Source organism: Acanthochromis polyacanthus, chromosome 17 (assembly GCF_021347895.1).
Source record: "Acanthochromis polyacanthus isolate Apoly-LR-REF ecotype Palm Island chromosome 17, KAUST_Apoly_ChrSc, whole genome shotgun sequence".
Lineage (NCBI taxonomy): Eukaryota > Metazoa > Chordata > Actinopteri > Pomacentridae > Acanthochromis > Acanthochromis polyacanthus.
Window position 1 is genome coordinate 13,465,411 of NC_067129.1, and position 18,320 is coordinate 13,483,730.

The window sequence follows — 18,320 nt, forward strand, 5'->3', positions numbered from 1 at the left end:
GCTCCAGTTTTTTGCAGCTGTTGACATTTATGACCCAAGCAACTATTGAGCTATTGAGGGTTACATGTTTTCCTACTTTTGTTGGGTAATAACTATCATAATGCTGTATCTGATCCCAGTAAAAGTCTTTGTCATGATCATAGCTGGATTAGGTGGCTAGAGCAAAAATAGCGGTGACCTGATAAATGCATTAAAGAACACACACCACTATAAGCTTACTGCAGTTATAAACAGATATTTCAAGTTATTACACATTTAAAGAGGTCACCACAGAATTAGCACAAATGTTTGAAGTGTCAGAGAAGCATTATCCCTGCAGAATCCCAAAAAAAGTCTACTGGGATTAATATTATGGTCATAATGGCACTGCAGCCAACAAACATTGTCACTGTAAGATTCTTGATTGACTGATTGTTGGGTTTATTAAATGTCGTATGTCAAAAGATGGAAAATGTTGACCAATGTTTCCCAAAGTCCAAGTTGACAAATGTCTTGTTTTGTCAAGAAGAATAATTTACTGTTATAGAAGAGTAAATAGATCATAAAATATTCAAATTTAAGACGTTGAAATCAGAGAATTTCTAAATTTTTTCTTTAATTTTTTCAAATGGAATGATGAATTATCAAAACAGTTGGCAACTGATCCATTGATTGTTGCAGTTCGTGTTCATAAGAGGTCTATCAGCCAGTGAAATAGACCCCAAACATAAATATGATGACTATGTTTAAATAAAATTAATGAAATATGACATAATATATGACAGTTTTCATTGTGCTAACATGCTAACAGGGGTTTACAGTAATAGTGAGCTCATTGTTTGTGGCAAAGGAAAGGATTATAACTTGGTGTTCTAATTACTTAGTTACAATTACGAAAGTATATTAAAAACTTCTTAGATGTTTAATGAATAAAAAATGATTAAGCTATTATCCCGGGTTAATTTAAAAGTGAATTTAATTTCTTGCATGTGTTTCTTACACCAGAGAAGAAGAGGTGGCAGCAGCGTTGGTTCTGCCGTTATTACAGGCACAAAAGAAGAAGAAGAGCGGAGCCGGAAGGACAGAGGCTGACAGAAGGACGGATCAGTGCCGTGCAGGGACTGTGCTGGGCTAGCTTGGGAAAGATGCTGACCAATATCTCTAACGTGTTGAGAGCTTGCGCTCAGAGGAATGTAAGTGAACACATTTTATACCGTAAACAGTCTTGGAAACAAGCTGCATTACAGTCTGAATATGAAACCTCCCATATTTACCTAAACAAGGCTGTTGTCGCTGTTCTGACCTTGTCGGGCCGAACGGTAGCTTGTTTGGCTAACGCGGCTAAATTCTGCACTAAAATCTGTACTCTTTACGACAGTTTCAGTGTTTTGGTCAGTGAAAGCTCAGTCTTTAAGTTTTGCGTATTTCCGACTCACTGATTGTCTCTTTACGGAGTCAGGTGGTGTTTTAACAGTGGGTGTTATGAAAAGCTGCCTGCTAGCTTTAGTAACTTATTGCTAATTCTGTCAAATTGTGGAATAAAATGAATCAAACATGACAAACAGGTTCATGTATGTCACTGGGAGTCGCTCTGACACATTAGAATAACATACTTTTTTCTATGCAGTTATTTTTTGCGTGCTCATACTTATTGTTAGTATATTTCTTCATTTAAGGCTCAAACAACTGCTGCTGTCAGAACAACACTTCTATTATAACAGGGTTTTTATGTTCAGTGAGAAAACTGTTGTCAATAGTTTTATATGTAAAAAAAAAAGGTCTTGGTATTGGTACTGAAATTATTATGATACGTTGGTGTTAACTGATATTAAAAGTAGTGCTGAAAATTTTCAAACCTGCAGATTTTAGAAGTTTTCTTTCTATATCTCTATCTCCTATATCAGGGAGCTGCGGCGGTGGTGTCGGCACGCACATATGCTGACTTCACAAATGAGGCTACTTTTGAAATAAAGGTAAGGTTCAAACATGAGGTTGTATTTTGTGATAAACTCCCCCATGTGTATTTTGTGATTTATTTTTTACAATTTGTGCTTTCCTTCCCGCTAGAAATGTGACACCTTCAAGCTGGATGAGGGCCCAGCCACTCAGGTGGTTTTGACTCGTGATGAGGGTCTGCAGTACTACCGCACCATGCAGACGATGAGGCGTATGGAGCTGAAGGCAGATCAGCTGTACAAGCAGAAGATCATCAGAGGATTCTGCCACTTGTATGATGGCCAGGTTGAGTGAACTGTTTCTAATTCAGAATTTTTTCCATCTGTACAGTATAAATCTGTTGAGAGTTTGACTTTAATGTTAGTGGAATTATTTCTATTTACTGCTGTTAGATTCAGCAAAGTCTACTTTGAAATACAACCAAATGCCACCAGTCACATTAAAACAGACGCTCACAGATGAGCGTCATTTTATAAGATGCTGTTATCGAAATATTTCTACTGATCTGTGTTTTGAAAGGATTTTTTGAGTACATCTCTCCACATGAAGGTCCACAGACACGTCAAGCTGTTTGTTTTTCTTCTGGTAGGAAGCTTGTGCTGTTGGTATTGAAGCAGCAATCAACCTGTCAGACCACCTGATCACTGCATATCGTGCCCATGGCTATACTTACACCAGAGGAGGGACTGTGAAGGAAATCATGGCTGAGCTTACTGGTAAGTCTGCAATTTTCAGACATTAAAGTTTTTCCCATGTGGGGGATGAAGTGTAGTCATGCAGCAAACAGCCAGGAAAGGTCAAGGCACTCGAGCTTGCTGCAGACATTTTTCCACTGCACCGCACAGAATCACGTTTAACGTTATTGCAAAATAGGGTTGTCCTTCAGTGATCTTTGGAATATAAATAAAGGTTCATTAAATGAACAGAAAGGTGAAGTTGTTTATCCAACCCTCTAACGAAGCTAAAGACATCATACTTCCTAAGACTTCTTCACAATTAAAGAACCCTATCGATACTTCGGTGAAAAACTCTTAGCTTGAGGCAGCAACAGCAGGAAAGGTTCAGGTTACATCAGCAGTAGTTCAAAACAGCTTTGATACAACTAAAAACAATAATCAGTAAAATAATATACAATCAGGGACACAGGAGTAAAACTAAACTCCAAACATAGACATAAAGATTGTAGATTTACACTTAGTGAGAGCTGAACACAGAAGAGAACAGACTTCACAAACAGAAAATATGCTCAAGGATCCTGCACAGTTTTGACACTGAGTACAAAGAGGGAATTTGGCATAATTAGGCTGTGATCGGCCTGCCACAGCTATTCACTGCTATGAGGGCAACAGTGGAAACACGTGTCATTATGGTTAGACTTGTCCCAGTGAAGGGATCAACCCTCAAGTAATGTTCACTTTAATCATAACTGACTTTAAAATACCATCAGTTCTTCTGTTTTTCTTTTACTTCAACTTGTCTCTGTGCTTCTGTTTTAATGCACAGGCAGAAGAGGAGGCATTGCAAAGGGAAAAGGAGGCTCTATGCACATGTACTGTAAACATTTCTATGGAGGAAATGGAATCGTCGGAGCTCAGGTACACCACCAAAGTTTACTAACAAGGCATTTAAAGTAAAATTAGGTCAAAAAGATAAACAACAGTTTGTGTCATGTAACCACATACAAGCAGATACTGTAAAATGTAATACTGACATTGTATAAAATAAACAAAACATACCCAGCCAAGTGATTCAGCTGTTGTCATGCACGGTTCTGCAGCTATACCTTAGTTTTGTTGAATTTTAACTTTGATGGAATATTTGCGACCTTTGGGCTGAACCTACTGAAAAATGTTTAATATCCGTGTCGACCTATTCTCCCAGGTTCCTCTGGGTGCAGGTGTGGCGCTGGCCTGCAAGTATCAGGGCAACAATGAGCTGTGCGTCTGTCTCTACGGTGATGGTGCTGCCAACCAGGTATAGCAATCCTCTGCTTTTGAAGGTGCAAAGAAACATCTTGTGGAAGTGTTTGTGCCATCATGAATGTACACAAGGTCATCGGGCTAGCAGCTTCTTGAATTCATTCATTACACTGAGCTTAAGTTGGACTAGCCACATTTTGTCAAATATGTTTTTTCTCTAATCTTGTATCTGAGCTGCTGCAGATCCTACGGACCATCAGAGCTAACCAGACATACATTCTGACTGAACACAGTTACATAATGTTTACACTCAGAAAGGGAAATTAGTACAACTTACAAGAACAATAAAACACCTTCTAAACTCTCAGTTTTAGGACTTTAAAATCACGCCCACAGGCACACTACATCAACAGTCAAATGTGGCTTTTCCCCTGTGTTACAAAATCCTTTATGTTGTTAAACAGGGTCAGATTTTTGAAACCTACAATATGGCTGCTCTTTGGAAGTTGCCCGTCATCTTCATCTGTGAGAACAACAGGTATGGCATGGGCACATCGGTGGAACGAGCTGCTGCCAGCACGGACTACTTCAAGAGAGGAGAGTTCATTCCTGGTCTCAGGGTACTTACTTTCTTACTCATGTCTTCGAACCTGTTTTCCCACTATTAAAACTGACTGTAGGAAAGAGTCATACTGTTCAATGATTATGCTATTAAAACATAGCTTTTGTCAAGCGTGTTTGCTGAATTAATGTACTTTCTATGTAGTATAGTCCTTAACTGCCGTAGCTTGTAGGTTTGTCACTCATTAATTACTTCCACCTCGTAATGGCTGCAACATGAAACTTGATAGAAAGTGTTTGTCCCTGCATGTTTCCATCAGAGTGATCGCTTCAGTAAAAATTGCTGTAATGTCTCATGAGAAAGCTGTAGCAAAAATTGTACTTGTTTTTGTGTGCAGGTGGATGGAATGGATGTTCTGTGTGTTCGGGAAGCAAGCAAGTTTGCAGCTGATCACTGCAGATCTGGAAAAGTGAGTAAACACCGACTTAATTACAGAAAGGAGAAAATGTACATTTGCATTTACTCGTCTTAATTATTTCTGTCTCACTTTCCACCAGGGTCCTATTCTCATGGAACTGCAAACCTACCGCTATCATGGACACAGCATGAGCGATCCTGGAGTCAGGTACGCGATTGTAGCTCCTGTTCTTTGCAAATTTGGATTTTTGTTACAGCTAAAGTTCTTGCTTTGACTGACTGCTTTTGCTCTTTCTTGGTTCTCTTCAAATCAATAATCGTCCAACCTGCAAAAATTATCCTCACTGTGCCGCTGCCCCTTGCTTCTGCCACTGCTCCACAGTAGACTTTCTGTTTTATCCTTCCCTCCGTAGTGGCCTTGCAATGCCCTGACCGCAGCCTAGGGATGAACTGATTATTAATATGGGTATTGGCTTAGTAGATCAACACCTGGCTAAAAATCTAAGAAATCAAATTTCCTGAAATTTTGTTCAGTTGTTCAAAAATGCTAGAAATCTCACCAGTTTTGCACAATGAGTCCAAATCAGTTTCCTAATATGGCTTACTAGAAATACTGTTCAGCATCTCTCAATACTTAGCTGTGATTTAATGTGATTATGTTAGTGCATCCCTACAACACCCCTGCACCAATCTCTGCCCTTTTTAGCTACCGTACCCGTGAGGAGATCCAGGAGGTCCGCAGCAAGAGCGACCCCATCTCCATGCTGAAGGACCGCATGCTCAGCAACAACATGGCCAGCGTGGAGGAGCTCAAGGTAGCAATACTTCCTGTTTGTAAAATTAACAAACATTGCAAGTTGTTGCAACATTTATCTATCATTCTTAGACATTTGTTATGTTTTTATTTTAATTTCTAAACCTTTTTCATCCCAGATACATTGCGAGGGGTCTCAGATTTTTGACTTGTAGTTGAGAACATGAACATGAAGAGAAAAAAGCAGATTTTGTCATGGCAGTGACTCCATTGATGGCTGGAATTGGGTTTGGGGCAAATAGACTGAGCCCACATTTTATGTAACAAGTTACCCACAGCTTTTGAGGTGGCCATGACTACAGTCAACTACACTAACAGTGTTTAAATGCAAAACATCTACATGTAAGACATTATTCTAGAAATAAATTTAGTTTTAGAGTCCATTTTTGAGTCAGAAATGTGAGGAAGTGAGCTGCATGTTGAGAGATAAGAGATGCGAGTCAAATTTATGTGTTAAACATGATGCGCAAATAAAACTGTCTTTCTACAACAAAACACTTACTGTAAAGACATGTAGTTTGTATGTTTAGGCAACTGCTGGCCTTTTAAAGTTGGTAAATGCTGATGGCACCTCTAAGATTGCTTTATCACTACATGCACGATACCACGACTTTAGCTGTTTGGACACATCTGCAGTGATTGGGGTATTAAAACAAGCTTGTAACAGAAGTTTTCCTTTTAAAAATCAAGAACATGGAATTAAAAAATGTACATTTGTCTTCTATTGGGTTAGGGATACTGTCAGAGTTTACATTCAGTCACTTTGCATTATTTAAACAAGAAGAGAGTGCTAGAATGATCAGTTTTAGCTTCTGTCTCATCACCTCTTGTGATCCCAGGTGAAAGCAGCAGACATACTGTAAATGACAAGATGTCAATGTTTCGCTTAGCCAAGCCGCGCTAGACCCATGTTCTGAAGACACAAGGGTCTAGGATCGCTCGACAGGGAGGGAGACGGGCTAAAAGGTTTTCTTTCAAATCACTCTGCAGCTATTGGGTAGGTATACAACCAATCAGCGCAACGAATAGGCTGACGTAGTTCCTAGAGCGCCGGCGGATTGTGGCTAAGTCCCATTAGCTTCCCAACCAGCGGAGCCACGGAGCCAACTGGTATATTAAGGATTTGCCATATCCCGTCGGCATAAGTCCAAATACGTCTTTCTTCTCAATGAAACACTTCAGTGCCGTCCTTTGTTTATCTTTCAAGTTGAATTTTAGCTTCAAATCTTTAAGGGCCGTGGCCAAAGCCGAGTCGAAAGATAACCGTTTATTGTGCGCCGGTTGTTTCTGTCAGAATCGTCGCGCCTCTGTCATCACTTCGTTACGCCCGCCTTCTGACTCTACACTTCATGGTGATTGGTCCGGCCAGTTTTAGGAGAATCCAGCCTCGAGCCTTATGGAGGGTAACTAGACCCACCCTGGCAGAGAATTAAATTCGTTGCCGTGGGTTGTCTAGCGCGGCTAGGCTATGTTTCACTTGGAACATGGCAAAAACTCGAGACATTTGACACGTGCATGTATTTTTCTGTTATGTACTTAATGTACTCTGCTTATGCTGTCCTCTGTAAGTGCCTCAGTCATCAGAATCAATGCATAGAAACATGTTTTCACTGATTTTTCTGTTTGTGTTGCGTCTGTAGGAAATTGATGTGGAGGTGAGGAAGGAAATTGAAGATGCTGCTCAGTTTGCCACCACAGATCCCGAGCCCCCACTGGAAGACCTGTGCAACCACATCTTTCACAACAACCCGCCGCTGGAGGTGCGCGGCACAAACCCCTGGTCCAAGCTGAAGTCTGTTAGCTGAATTTTCTGATCCCTTTCTTTTATCACCTCATCCACCCTAAAACATATTCAGTCGTCTTTCTTTCACTCTAATGCGCACACATCATACATTGTACCATAATCTAGTGCCTCAATCCCAGAGCTTTAGGCATCAGCAAGTAATTTCCTTTCAGTACTGTACATGTAAACCACAGGAGCCATATTCACACAGAGTTGACAAAAACCTACTGCCATAATGATTTGTCAGTTTGAAAAGCAGCTTCCACAGTGCTAATTATCACAGTGCAACACAAAGCCTTACACACAGAGATGTAGAAAAGGCGGAAACAGCAGTAAGTTGGAAGTACATTTCTTTGTCACTATTGCCACAGTCTCATGAAATAAAGTCCCACATTTATTTATTTTTTTGAAACAATATTTAACTAAGAACCAATTATCCTCATTTCAGAGCTTTCATTGTCTGTTTAGTGTTTAAAATCACCTTTCCTGGTAGATCATTTAAAGTGTCCCTCTCAAGTTTATGAAAAAGTTACAAATTAACACCCATGAAGCGCAATAAATTTCCCAAGCTACTGTATTTAAAGTATATTGTGTCCTAAAATTGAGCACTTCCCATTTTTTGACAATGTTTTTGAGTTTTTTGTTTTTTTTTTAAATCTGGCCCTGTGTGAACATAAGTTGTAGACTGTACTGGCTTGCTTGATGTTTCTCTCGGGTCATTATTGAGGTCACAGTGCAATAAATGTCATCTGTCACTGTTCAACTCAAAAACAGACTATCTGACCTGTAAAAAATAACTTTGTACTCTTTATAAATAAGTGTACATGATAAATAATTCAAGTTAATCAGTTCTTGTCTTTTTTTTTTCTTTTTTTTTTTAATTTAACCTCTTGTTACTAAGATGCCATACAAGGCAGCAGGGTAAAGACTGTTGGCATGAAACGATCTCTGAGTTTACTGCATGTAACGGAGAGCAAAGAATACCAAGAGAAAGTTTTAAAATCTGTCGCCAAACCAAACATGTGCCTGGCAGATCTGGTGTTGATTGGAAGATGAATGTGTCGTCTCATGTTTGTCACACTCCAACCTGAGCGAGTGTGTTTGCGTTCATGTGGTTGCTTTGCAGATACTCTAGTCCCTCGTTTGAGTTTAAAGAGCAGCTCATCTACAATTATTTGGAGGACCTCTTGTTAAATTGTTGATATATGTAATTAAGGGTATTTATAGTCCTCGATATTTGTAATCAAGACTCCCACAAGCTGAAGAGTTGCCTGCAGCAGCAGTGGATGTAAACATGCCAACTTTTAGTCATTTTAGTGCTTTCATCCTCTAAGCTTCACTACACATTTTAATTTCCAAATCTAAGAGAGATGTCGGGTTCAGTATTATTGGTTGAGCCAGCAGTGCATCAGTAGCTTTATGTGCCACTTGTGTGTTTCACTAAGAAGGGTAGTTGGAATAGCTTTGACGCATCAGCAGTGGCACATTAAAAGCTCACGTGTACAGGATACATGAACATTTTGAATCTGAGTCTGCCTTTGTACAGTACTGTGGAGGAAGAAATATCTGCAAGTGATGCCCCTGGTAGCAAAATGAAAAAGCTGCATATTAACATGCAATGCTAGCAGGAAGCTACAGTGTTGATTTGTAGCTATTGTGAACGTTGTAATGAGGTGTACCAGGGCGGTTCAAGCCTTTTCTCTCTTTAATGTGAGATGTATTTAGTTAAATCAAAGGCTAAAATTGAAAATGTCAGTACATGTGTTACAGCTGAGAATGGCTGCAATGTGAGAATTTGCAGTCGTGAACTGTTACATTTAGGGTGGCCGAAGAACCAAACAAATATGCTCCATGGAAGCATTGTTTTTATGTGTGAGCCGCTGTAATAAAAAGACTGTAAGGTATTGTATTTGTGTTCTTCTCTTTATCTGTAAATGGATGTCAGTTTTCCGGTAGTTGTTGCTTAATAAATGCAAAGAGATGTGGTTTAAATTTAATATCTCTTCATTTTCAGCATTGTCAAAGTTGTTTTTCAAATCTCTCTTCAAAGAGAAGCTCCAGCCTTTAGCTTGCACCATCCTGACAGCAGCAAAGAGAAGAGGTTTATAAATGTCCTTCAGTCCTTTCAAATACGCTGCCTGGCCAAAAAAATCCACACATTCTAATATTTTGTTGGACTTGCCTTCAGCTTTGAGTATGGCACTCATTCGCTGTGGCATCATTTCGATAAGTTTCTGCAATGTCACAGCATTTATTTCTGTCCAGAGTTGCGCTACTTTTCTGCCAAGCAGAGAAGTCAGATCGCTGCAAAAAGTCTTCTCCAGCACATCTCAAAGATTCTCAATGGGGCCGAGGTCTGGACTCTGTGGAGGTCGATCCATGTGTGAAAGTGATGTCTCATGCTCCCTGATCCACTCATTCACAATGTGAGCCCATGAATCCTGGAATTGTCATCGCGGAATATGAAAAACTTCATTGATGGAAAGACTTGATATTTTTTATTCTACTGAAATAATCAGCTGACCTCATTCTTTTGGAACAAAACGTTGCTGAACCTGGACCTGACCGACTGCAACGACCACGAAACAATGTGTAAGCTAAAGCTCAGTGAAGCTGTCCCCCCACCCACATAAAAATCCAAGCTATCAGGTTGACTGATTTGTGCTTCGTTTGGGCTGATTTGTGCCGTTAAAATTTTTGTTTGTACCGCTATAGTTTTTGAGATATTAAAAGTTATTTTTTCAGTCATTCAGAGGTCATCATCCCCCCAGCTTGCTTCAAAATTAACCAGACTGGTCTACTTTTTTAGTGCTTTGTGCTGCTATAGTTTTCCTGCTTCATCCTCCTCAGGAACAACACTGATCTGCAGAAACATCTCTCTGCTGCTTCTCTGCTTCTGGATAATCTGGACTTGGAACCTTCTGCATCTTCTTCAGCTCCTTCTTCACAAAAGTCACCACGTTGTCCTCCAGTAGCTGGAACAGAGAAATGTGTCAATGAGTCCATCAGAGTGAAATCATGGAGCCAAACATCAGCTCAGGTTCCACCCCAGCTGCCTGTTGCATCTGTGAGTGAATGTTTAGTCCTCTTCTTTCTTTGAGGTTTCAGCTTCCTCCAGTTTGACTTGACAGTGTTAGAGCTAAAATACTGCAGTAACTGAAGGATATTAGAGCTAAAATACTGCAGTAACTGATTAGTATTAAAGTTAAAATACTGCAGTTAATGATAATTATGATAGTTAAAACACTGAGCTAATTGATGAGTATCACAGGTAAAATACTGCAGCAATTGATCATAATGAAAAGTTGAGTATCCTCTTAAACCTAACAATAATGTCATTTAACATTTAAATACTTTCCTGATGAGCTGATTATAATCGCTTCTGATCTGGCATCAAGTCTGTTTTCACACTCATCTTATAAATCCTGAATCTGATATCAAGACTTTGTGAGTCTGAATATATTCTTTAAAGAATGAACTGCTGTATCTAGTGTTTGTATTATGAGACGCGACTGTTCACACTGGAGTCCTTTTCAGGATAAAGTTGTTCAGCGATTATGTAACCATCAAGTATCATCATAGAAATGGAAGAAGAAATCAAGGAACGATCACACAAAGGGAGCAAAGAAGAAAAAAACACTCCACAAAGTATAATGGCTTCATTCTACAACAAAAGATTGTTTTAACATGTATGTATAAAGGAAATGAAGAACTTGTGAGAAACTACAACTGGCTCCTAAAGCGAGCCAATCCTCATCAACCTCCGTGTTTCAATGTCCAACTTTAGAGCAGAAATAAACCCTGTTGACAGCCGTGATCTAAAACAGTTGTGGTCTCTTTAGCCGATCTGTCCAGTCATAACAACTACACTGTCTGAGCATGTGCCAGAAAAGTCCTCATTTTTCAATGTTAATTCTTCTTTGAGGCCTAATTGTTCAGGTCATTGTCATGTTCTTAATGTCCACCCTTAATAAAAATAAAGTCCACATCACTTTCCAGGAATAATTCAAGTTTAACAAATGTCTCCCTTGTCAAAAAAGGTTTTAAAATAAGCTGAAAAATCTCCACACTTAAATGTCAACATGTCCTATAAATAGTCACTTCCCATGTTAAAAAAAAAAAACCCACACCCTCAGTTTCAAAAGTGTCCCAATTTGACAAAAGTAGTCACAGGAAAATGTCCAACTTTTGTCAAATTCTTTTGCTGTTCAAAACACGTCAATGTTTTCTCACTTGAAAAAGTTTTCTGAAGTTTCCAGGTCTGTCTTTACTTTAGGTTCATGTGTAACAAGTAGCAGTTTCTATTTATTCTGTACTGTCTTTAAACTATTTTCTCTCATTTGGAGCTGCTGTAACAGTGAACTTTGCCCACTGTGGGATTAATAAAGTTTATCTTATCAGTTGCTCTGATTTATATGAAATGTGATACAGATTTGGTGTGTGTTTGAGTGCCTGAACTACAGAGATGGAGTCCTCAAGCTGGAAGCAACCATGTGGAGGATGAAGCAGAAAGACGTGGGCATGGAGTGAAGAAAATAAACGCACCAAGAGAGGAAAAAAAATGCTGATTCATTAAGATTCATTAAGATTACGTGTGTACCAAGTCATTGCTGAAAGCTGGAATTTGGAGAATGCATGTGCGCACTGAGAGCTAATTAGCTCCAGAAGATGGCAGTAGGGGACTCCAGCTACAGGAAAACCTGAATGAAGAAGAAGAGGACAAGGAAGAGGGAAGGCTCCGTACCTGCCTAAAGTCTGATACACATTCCCAGTCAGTGGTCTCAAAGAACAGCACCATGGAGGCTCTTTTCCACAGTGTTGTAAAGAAGGAGCTGCTGTGCGTCGCCGCGCTGCTCCTCACCGTCCTCACATCTGCAGAGGAAGCGAAAAACTCTCAGTGTCACAACTACGCGGGAGGACACGTCTATCCCGGAGAAGCTTTCCGTGTGCCCGTGTCAGACCATTCCCTGCACCTCAGCAAAGCCAAGAGTGAGTTTCTGTCGCGATTTCGTCATGTGGTTGCATATTAATATTAGCATGATCAAAGTGAGCAGTGATTTTTTTTTGTTCCTCCTTCCTGACAGCTGCAGCTCCGTGGTGTCGCTGCTGCTGTCAGGACAACAGCCTGCAGCCTTTTGTTAGACCAGCTATGTCTCATAGTTTCATTCTCAGCTGATAGTTTGAAGGATTTAGTGCCACTTGCATTTTTATGCTCAACTTTAAATGTGATGCTAGTAGGACACGTCATTCCATGAGGTTCTCTGGATTCTCTCCGCCCTCTAACTGACACATGACCTGCAGTATGGCACAGCACCAAGCCAGTCCAAAGACAGACCTGATGACACTTGCAGCTAAACTAAATTACACATGCACTTTACCACCAGAAAGCATGCATAAAAAGTCATCCATGAGGCCTCACAATCAGCGTTTCAGTCCATTATTGCTTATGGTCTCTGTACTTTTTCCACTACTGCAGGATTTATTCTGCCATATGGAATCATGAGCTGTTAGACTTTACCCCTGGTCACGGTGTCTAGTTTTCAAGCTACTGTCCCCCCCATGCTTGTTACACTAGTTTTTTCTTCACTTTAAATAAATAATGACACATCCAGGGTTTTTCCTGCACAAAGGAACTTTTTTGGTGCCCACCTACAACATATTTTTACCAGCAATAAAGGCCAAAAGACAATCACCATCACAAAAGTCAGACTTTTTTTAGCCAGTTTTATTCATTTTATTATATTAATGCTATTTACTTGCATCTTGTAGGCATTTTTGTGTATTAAAAGATGAGATGAAAGAGAAAAATGCAGATTTCTGCCAAATAAGGTAACATTTCCCTGATGTTGTTTGTGTACGTGGACCAATCATGTGTTCTATCTTGCATGATTACGTCCTTAAACGCCCATTCAGACCCTGAAGAAACCCTGCAGACTGGAAACCTACACAGATATAGAGCAAGAGCAGCTCGGATTTATGTATTTGGTTTATCACATTGGCACACCGTACAGGAAGAGACTTTATTACCTCTGCAGATTCTGCACAAGGTGTATATATATATATATATATATATATATATATATATATATATATAAAGACATGAAAAAATGTTACAAAACTTTATATAGAGCATTCAGGCATAAATACTGTACTGTTCTGCCATTTATTATACTGAGCAATACAGCAATGCAGAACAAAACTGTAAATCTGGACATTACACACAATAAAAATAAAGCTAAAGATGTAAAGTAAACCTTCAGAAGTGTCTGCTAGAATCCTTCTGTGCAGTACGATATAGATATATGCGTCTCTACATACGTTGTGGCATCAAAGGTTGATGCCACAACGTATGTTGGTATTAAAGCTGGAGTATGACAAATAAACATGTGCTACATTTAAGCTAAACAATTTCACACAGTGAAAATCAGCTCCAGGCAAATCTCTCTGTGTCTCACCATACATCAGAGATCTAGATCTGCCATCTGGTTCCTTGGTAGTGATGAGTTTTACATCAAACAGCCATGATTAGTTTGCCAGAGCTGAAGAAAAAACGAAAGTTTCTGAAAGGCGTTTGTGTAATTACCCTCACTGCCACAAAGGGGAGACAAAAGTTTATTTTTTTCCTTGTACATTTTTGCTAAATTACATTTGAGTCAAATCATTGTTAGCAACAACAAAATGTCTGTCAAGGATGCTTTAAAATTGCACTCATTATACTTTTTTTTTCTTCTCAATTAAGTTTCAAAGCCTGCGCCACACTGGGAGGGAACAGCTGTTATTAATGGAGAATTCAAGGAGACGAAGCTGTCAGACTACCAGGGCAAATACCTCGTCTTCTTCTTCTATCCCCTGGACTTGTAAGTTACCATCTGAGGCGCAAATTGCATAATCACTCAGAGGATGTTCATATGTAAATGTGTGTTGTTGTTGTTTTTTTGTAGCACATTTGTCTGCCCCACTGAGATCATTGCATTCAGCGATCGTGTACATGAGTTTCGTGCCATCAATACTGAGGTGGTCGCCTGCTCAGTGGACTCCCAGTTCACCCATCTGGCCTGGTAAGATCACTGTCCCCAGTTACACCAACACAGTGCTGTTCTAGCCAAAGATCAAACGAACAATAACGCATCCAGGCATTGTTGTTGTCTAATTTCACCTTTTGTATGTACTTTTTAACCAGTGTGAACCATTTTGATCAAGTTTCCAACAACACTTTTTTTTTTTCTACCATTTTTTGTTTTTAACAGGATCAGTACCCCAAGAAAGCAGGGTGGACTTGGTCAAATGAAAATCCCTCTGTTGTCTGACCTCACTCACCAGATTTCAAAAGACTATGGAGTCTACCTTGAGGACCAGGGACACACACTGAGGTTGAGTTTCACGTTTATATTTATTTATATTTTTAGCCATTACCAAAGGTTTACAGGCATCTCAACGTAAAGAAACATGTTTCATTATATATCACTGTAATGAAACTTTAAATAAATGCAGACAAAGTATTGGAGTCGGTATGAGAAACTGTGCAGATATCATCATCTTTTGATGTCTTTACAGTTTAGAGAAAAAACTTAAGTTAAGTTTTCCCTAACTGGCCATTTAAATAACCATGTGGACATGAAGAGAGAAATGAAGCAGTAAGTAATGCTCTAGTGCCACCTGTCCATGTTTCTCTCAGGGGTCTCTTCATCATCGATGACAAAGGCATCCTGAGGCAGATCACCATGAATGACCTTCCAGTGGGCAGATCTGTGGATGAGACTCTGCGGCTGGTTCAGGCCTTCCAGTATACAGACAAACACGGAGAAGGTACAGGAAGCAGATTTCATTTAATTCATGCACAGATTCAGTTATATTAACAGCTAAAATTCATTTACTTTTCTCAAGTGGAGTAACATCGCACTTGTCAGTGATTCTTTGAGCTGTTTTTCTTAAAGTGCTGACTGGAATTGCATCATGTTTTTCACAGTGTGTCCCGCAGGATGGAAGCCAGGCAGTGACACAGTAAGTATCTCTTGTTGTTGATAGGGTCAGGTGCTTGATCACTAACTAGTGTTGTCTTTTAGTAGAAAGAAGATTTCAGATGCTCCTTTTCCACCACGGTAGTAGAAGAGATGGTTTAGAACCAGTGTCTAATTTTGATGCCGTTCACCATGTTTGAACTGCCAAGGAGCCGACTATCATCCTGGAAAACTGGTTCCAGAGTGACAACGGTGCTTTGCTGCTCTAGAACCAAGAACTGCTTATGACAACGGCTGTAAATGTGTTCATCATTGCTACCAAAACCAACTAAAACAGTTGAAAAAGGATTAACCAGAGTCTAATTTTCCCACTGATTCGATATTGTAACATTGCCAGCTTGCATTTATAAGTGATGTTGCAAGTATAAATGCCGGCAAACAGAGGGGTGTTCACAAACACAGATTGCTGTTTGAAACAGCATTGTTACACTGCGGTACTAGTCATTGAGCGGCAGGGAAAATGAGGCAAATAATGACTTCATCTGCCTCCAGCAGTGATTGTATGGAAGAGACAAACTCTCTCCTTGTACTCCGTTCCTCAACCAAATAAACTGGAGGGAGTTTTAACAGTGAAATCAACTTTTAAAACAGACGTACAGTAGGTACGGAAAGTATTCAGACCCCTTGAAATTTTTCACTCTGTCATTGTAGCCATTTGCCAAAATCAAAAAAGTTCATTTTATTTCTCATTAATGTACTCTCAGCACCCCATCTTGACAGAAAAAACCGAAATGTAGAAATTTTTGCAAATTTATTAAAAAAGAAAAACTGAAATATCACATGGTCAGAAGTATTCAGACCCTTTGCAGCGACATTCATATTTAACTCACATGCTGTTCTTTTCTTCTGATCCTCCTCAAGATGGTTCTGCTTCTTTATTGGAGTCCAGCTGTGTTTAATTAAACTGATTGGAATTGATTAGGAAAGGTACACACCTGTCTATATAAGACCTTACAGCTCACAGTGCATGTCAGAGCAAATGAGAATCATGAGGTGGAAGGAACTGCCCAAGGAGCTCAGAAACAGAATTTTGGCAAGGCACAGATCTGGCCAAGGTTACAAAAGAATTTCTGCAGCACTCAAGGTTCCTAAGAGCACAGTGGCCTCCATAATCCTCAAATGGAAGAAGTTTGGGACGACCACAACTCTTCCTAGACCTGGCCGTCCAGCCACACTGAGCACTGGTGGGAAAAGAGCCTTGGTGAGAGAGGTAAAGAAGAACCCAAAGATCACTGTGGCTGAGCTCCAGAGATGCAGTCGGGAGATAGGAGAAAGTTCCACAAAGTCAACTATCACTGCAGCCCTCCACCAGTCGGGGCTTTATGGCAGAGTGGCCCGATGGAAGCCTCTCCTCAGTGCAAGACACATGAAAGCCGCATAGAGTTTGCCTAAAAACACATGAAGGACTCCCAGACTATGAGAAATGAGATTCTCTGGTCTGATGAGACCAAGACTGAACTTTTTGGTGTTAATTCTAAGCGGTATGTGTGGAGAAAACCAGGCACTGCTCATCACCTGCCCAATACAATCCCTTCAGTGAAACGTGGTGGGAGCATCATGTTGTGGGGGTGTTTTTCAGCTGCAGGGACAGGACGACTGGTTGCAATTGAAGGAAGGATGAATGCAGCCAAGTACAGAGATATCCTGGAGGAAAACCTCTTCCAGAGCGCTCAGGACCTCAGACTGGGCCCAAGGTTCACCTTTCAACAGGACAATGACCCTAAGCACACAGCTAAAATAACAAAGAAGGGGCTTCAGAACAACTCTGACCGTTCTTGACTGGCCCAGCCAGAGCCCTGACCTAAACCCAATTGAGCATCTCTGGAGAGACCTCAAAATGTCTGTCCACCAACGTTCACCATCCAACCTGACAGAACTGGAGAGGATCTGCAAGGAAGAATGGCAGAGGATCCCCAAATCCAGGTGTGAAAAACTTGTTGCATCATTCCCAAGAAGACTCGTGGCTGTACTCGCTGAAAAGGGTGCTTCTACTCAATACTGAGCACAGGGTCTGAATACTTATGACCATGTGATATTTCAGTTTTTCTTTTTTAATAAATTTGCAAAAATTTCTACATTTCTGTTTTTTTCTGTCAAGATGGGGTGCTGAGTGTACATTAATGAGAAATAAAATGAACTTTTTTGATTTTGGCAAATGGCTTCAATGACACAGAGAGTGAAAAATTTCAAGGAGTCTGAATGCTTTCTGTACCCACTGTATAATGATGTGGCTCTGATATTTTCTCTCTAATCTGTGGAACACAAAACTGGTTCTTAAAAGGTTTACAAACTAACACTGAACCAGAATTAGCACCGAGTTTGAGCTGGTGGGAAAGTGGTGTGATAGGGTATCATTTCTTTGTAAATTCTTTGTCTATCTAGGTCTAGATAAATGACATGCTATCTCAATCTGTGTTGCAAAAATAAGTTTACATTTCGCAAATGAGTTAATGGATGACTGCCCTGAACCTGGCTTGACTAAAGGTGTGTCCACACAGGACAGTTTTTATGTTTATGAAAGTTCAGCTTGGTCTACACTGTTAATCTTTAAAGAATGTTTTCTCATTATGAACCTATTAGTGATCCTTGAAACACACTTTATAGCTGACTGGTTTGTTATCAGGAGCCTACTTTAGTCACAGCCCAGTTTGTATCATATTCTAGTGTCTTTCTAGTGCCTGGTGTGTTTTGTGTTACTGAATTTAATGGTTTCTTTCCCACAGATCATTCCAGACCCTTCAGGCAAGCTGAAGTATTTTGATAAACTGAACTGATCTGTGCTTCTGTTTTCCCAGTCTGTGAAATCCAGAACTTACTGAAAGTTCAAATAAAATGTGTTTTCGTAAGCTTTTGTCTGTCTGGTCGTTTAAAT

General features: G+C 39.9%; 2 protein-coding genes across 2 annotated transcripts; both read left to right on the forward strand.

Moving 5' to 3' along the window:
* The first annotated feature begins 1,028 nt into the window (after positions 1-1,028).
* On the forward strand, positions 1,029-9,422 carry pdha1a (pyruvate dehydrogenase E1 subunit alpha 1a). Its single transcript, XM_022190550.2, has 11 exons — positions 1,029-1,172; positions 1,884-1,952; positions 2,047-2,220; positions 2,525-2,651; positions 3,439-3,530; positions 3,817-3,909; positions 4,319-4,474; positions 4,814-4,885; positions 4,974-5,041; positions 5,540-5,648; positions 7,288-9,422. The coding sequence occupies exons 1-11, from the start codon at positions 1,125-1,127 to the stop codon at positions 7,450-7,452; spliced, it is 1,173 nt and encodes a 390-aa protein (XP_022046242.1). The 5' UTR covers positions 1,029-1,124; the 3' UTR covers positions 7,453-9,422.
* A 2,705-nt stretch (positions 9,423-12,127) lies between these two features.
* prdx4 (peroxiredoxin 4) lies at positions 12,128-18,294 on the forward strand. Its single transcript, XM_022190551.2, has 7 exons — positions 12,128-12,419; positions 14,170-14,287; positions 14,372-14,488; positions 14,678-14,800; positions 15,106-15,236; positions 15,397-15,431; positions 18,172-18,294. The coding sequence occupies exons 1-7, from the start codon at positions 12,227-12,229 to the stop codon at positions 18,220-18,222; spliced, it is 768 nt and encodes a 255-aa protein (XP_022046243.1). The 5' UTR covers positions 12,128-12,226; the 3' UTR covers positions 18,223-18,294.
* Positions 18,295-18,320: the final 26 nt, after the last annotated feature.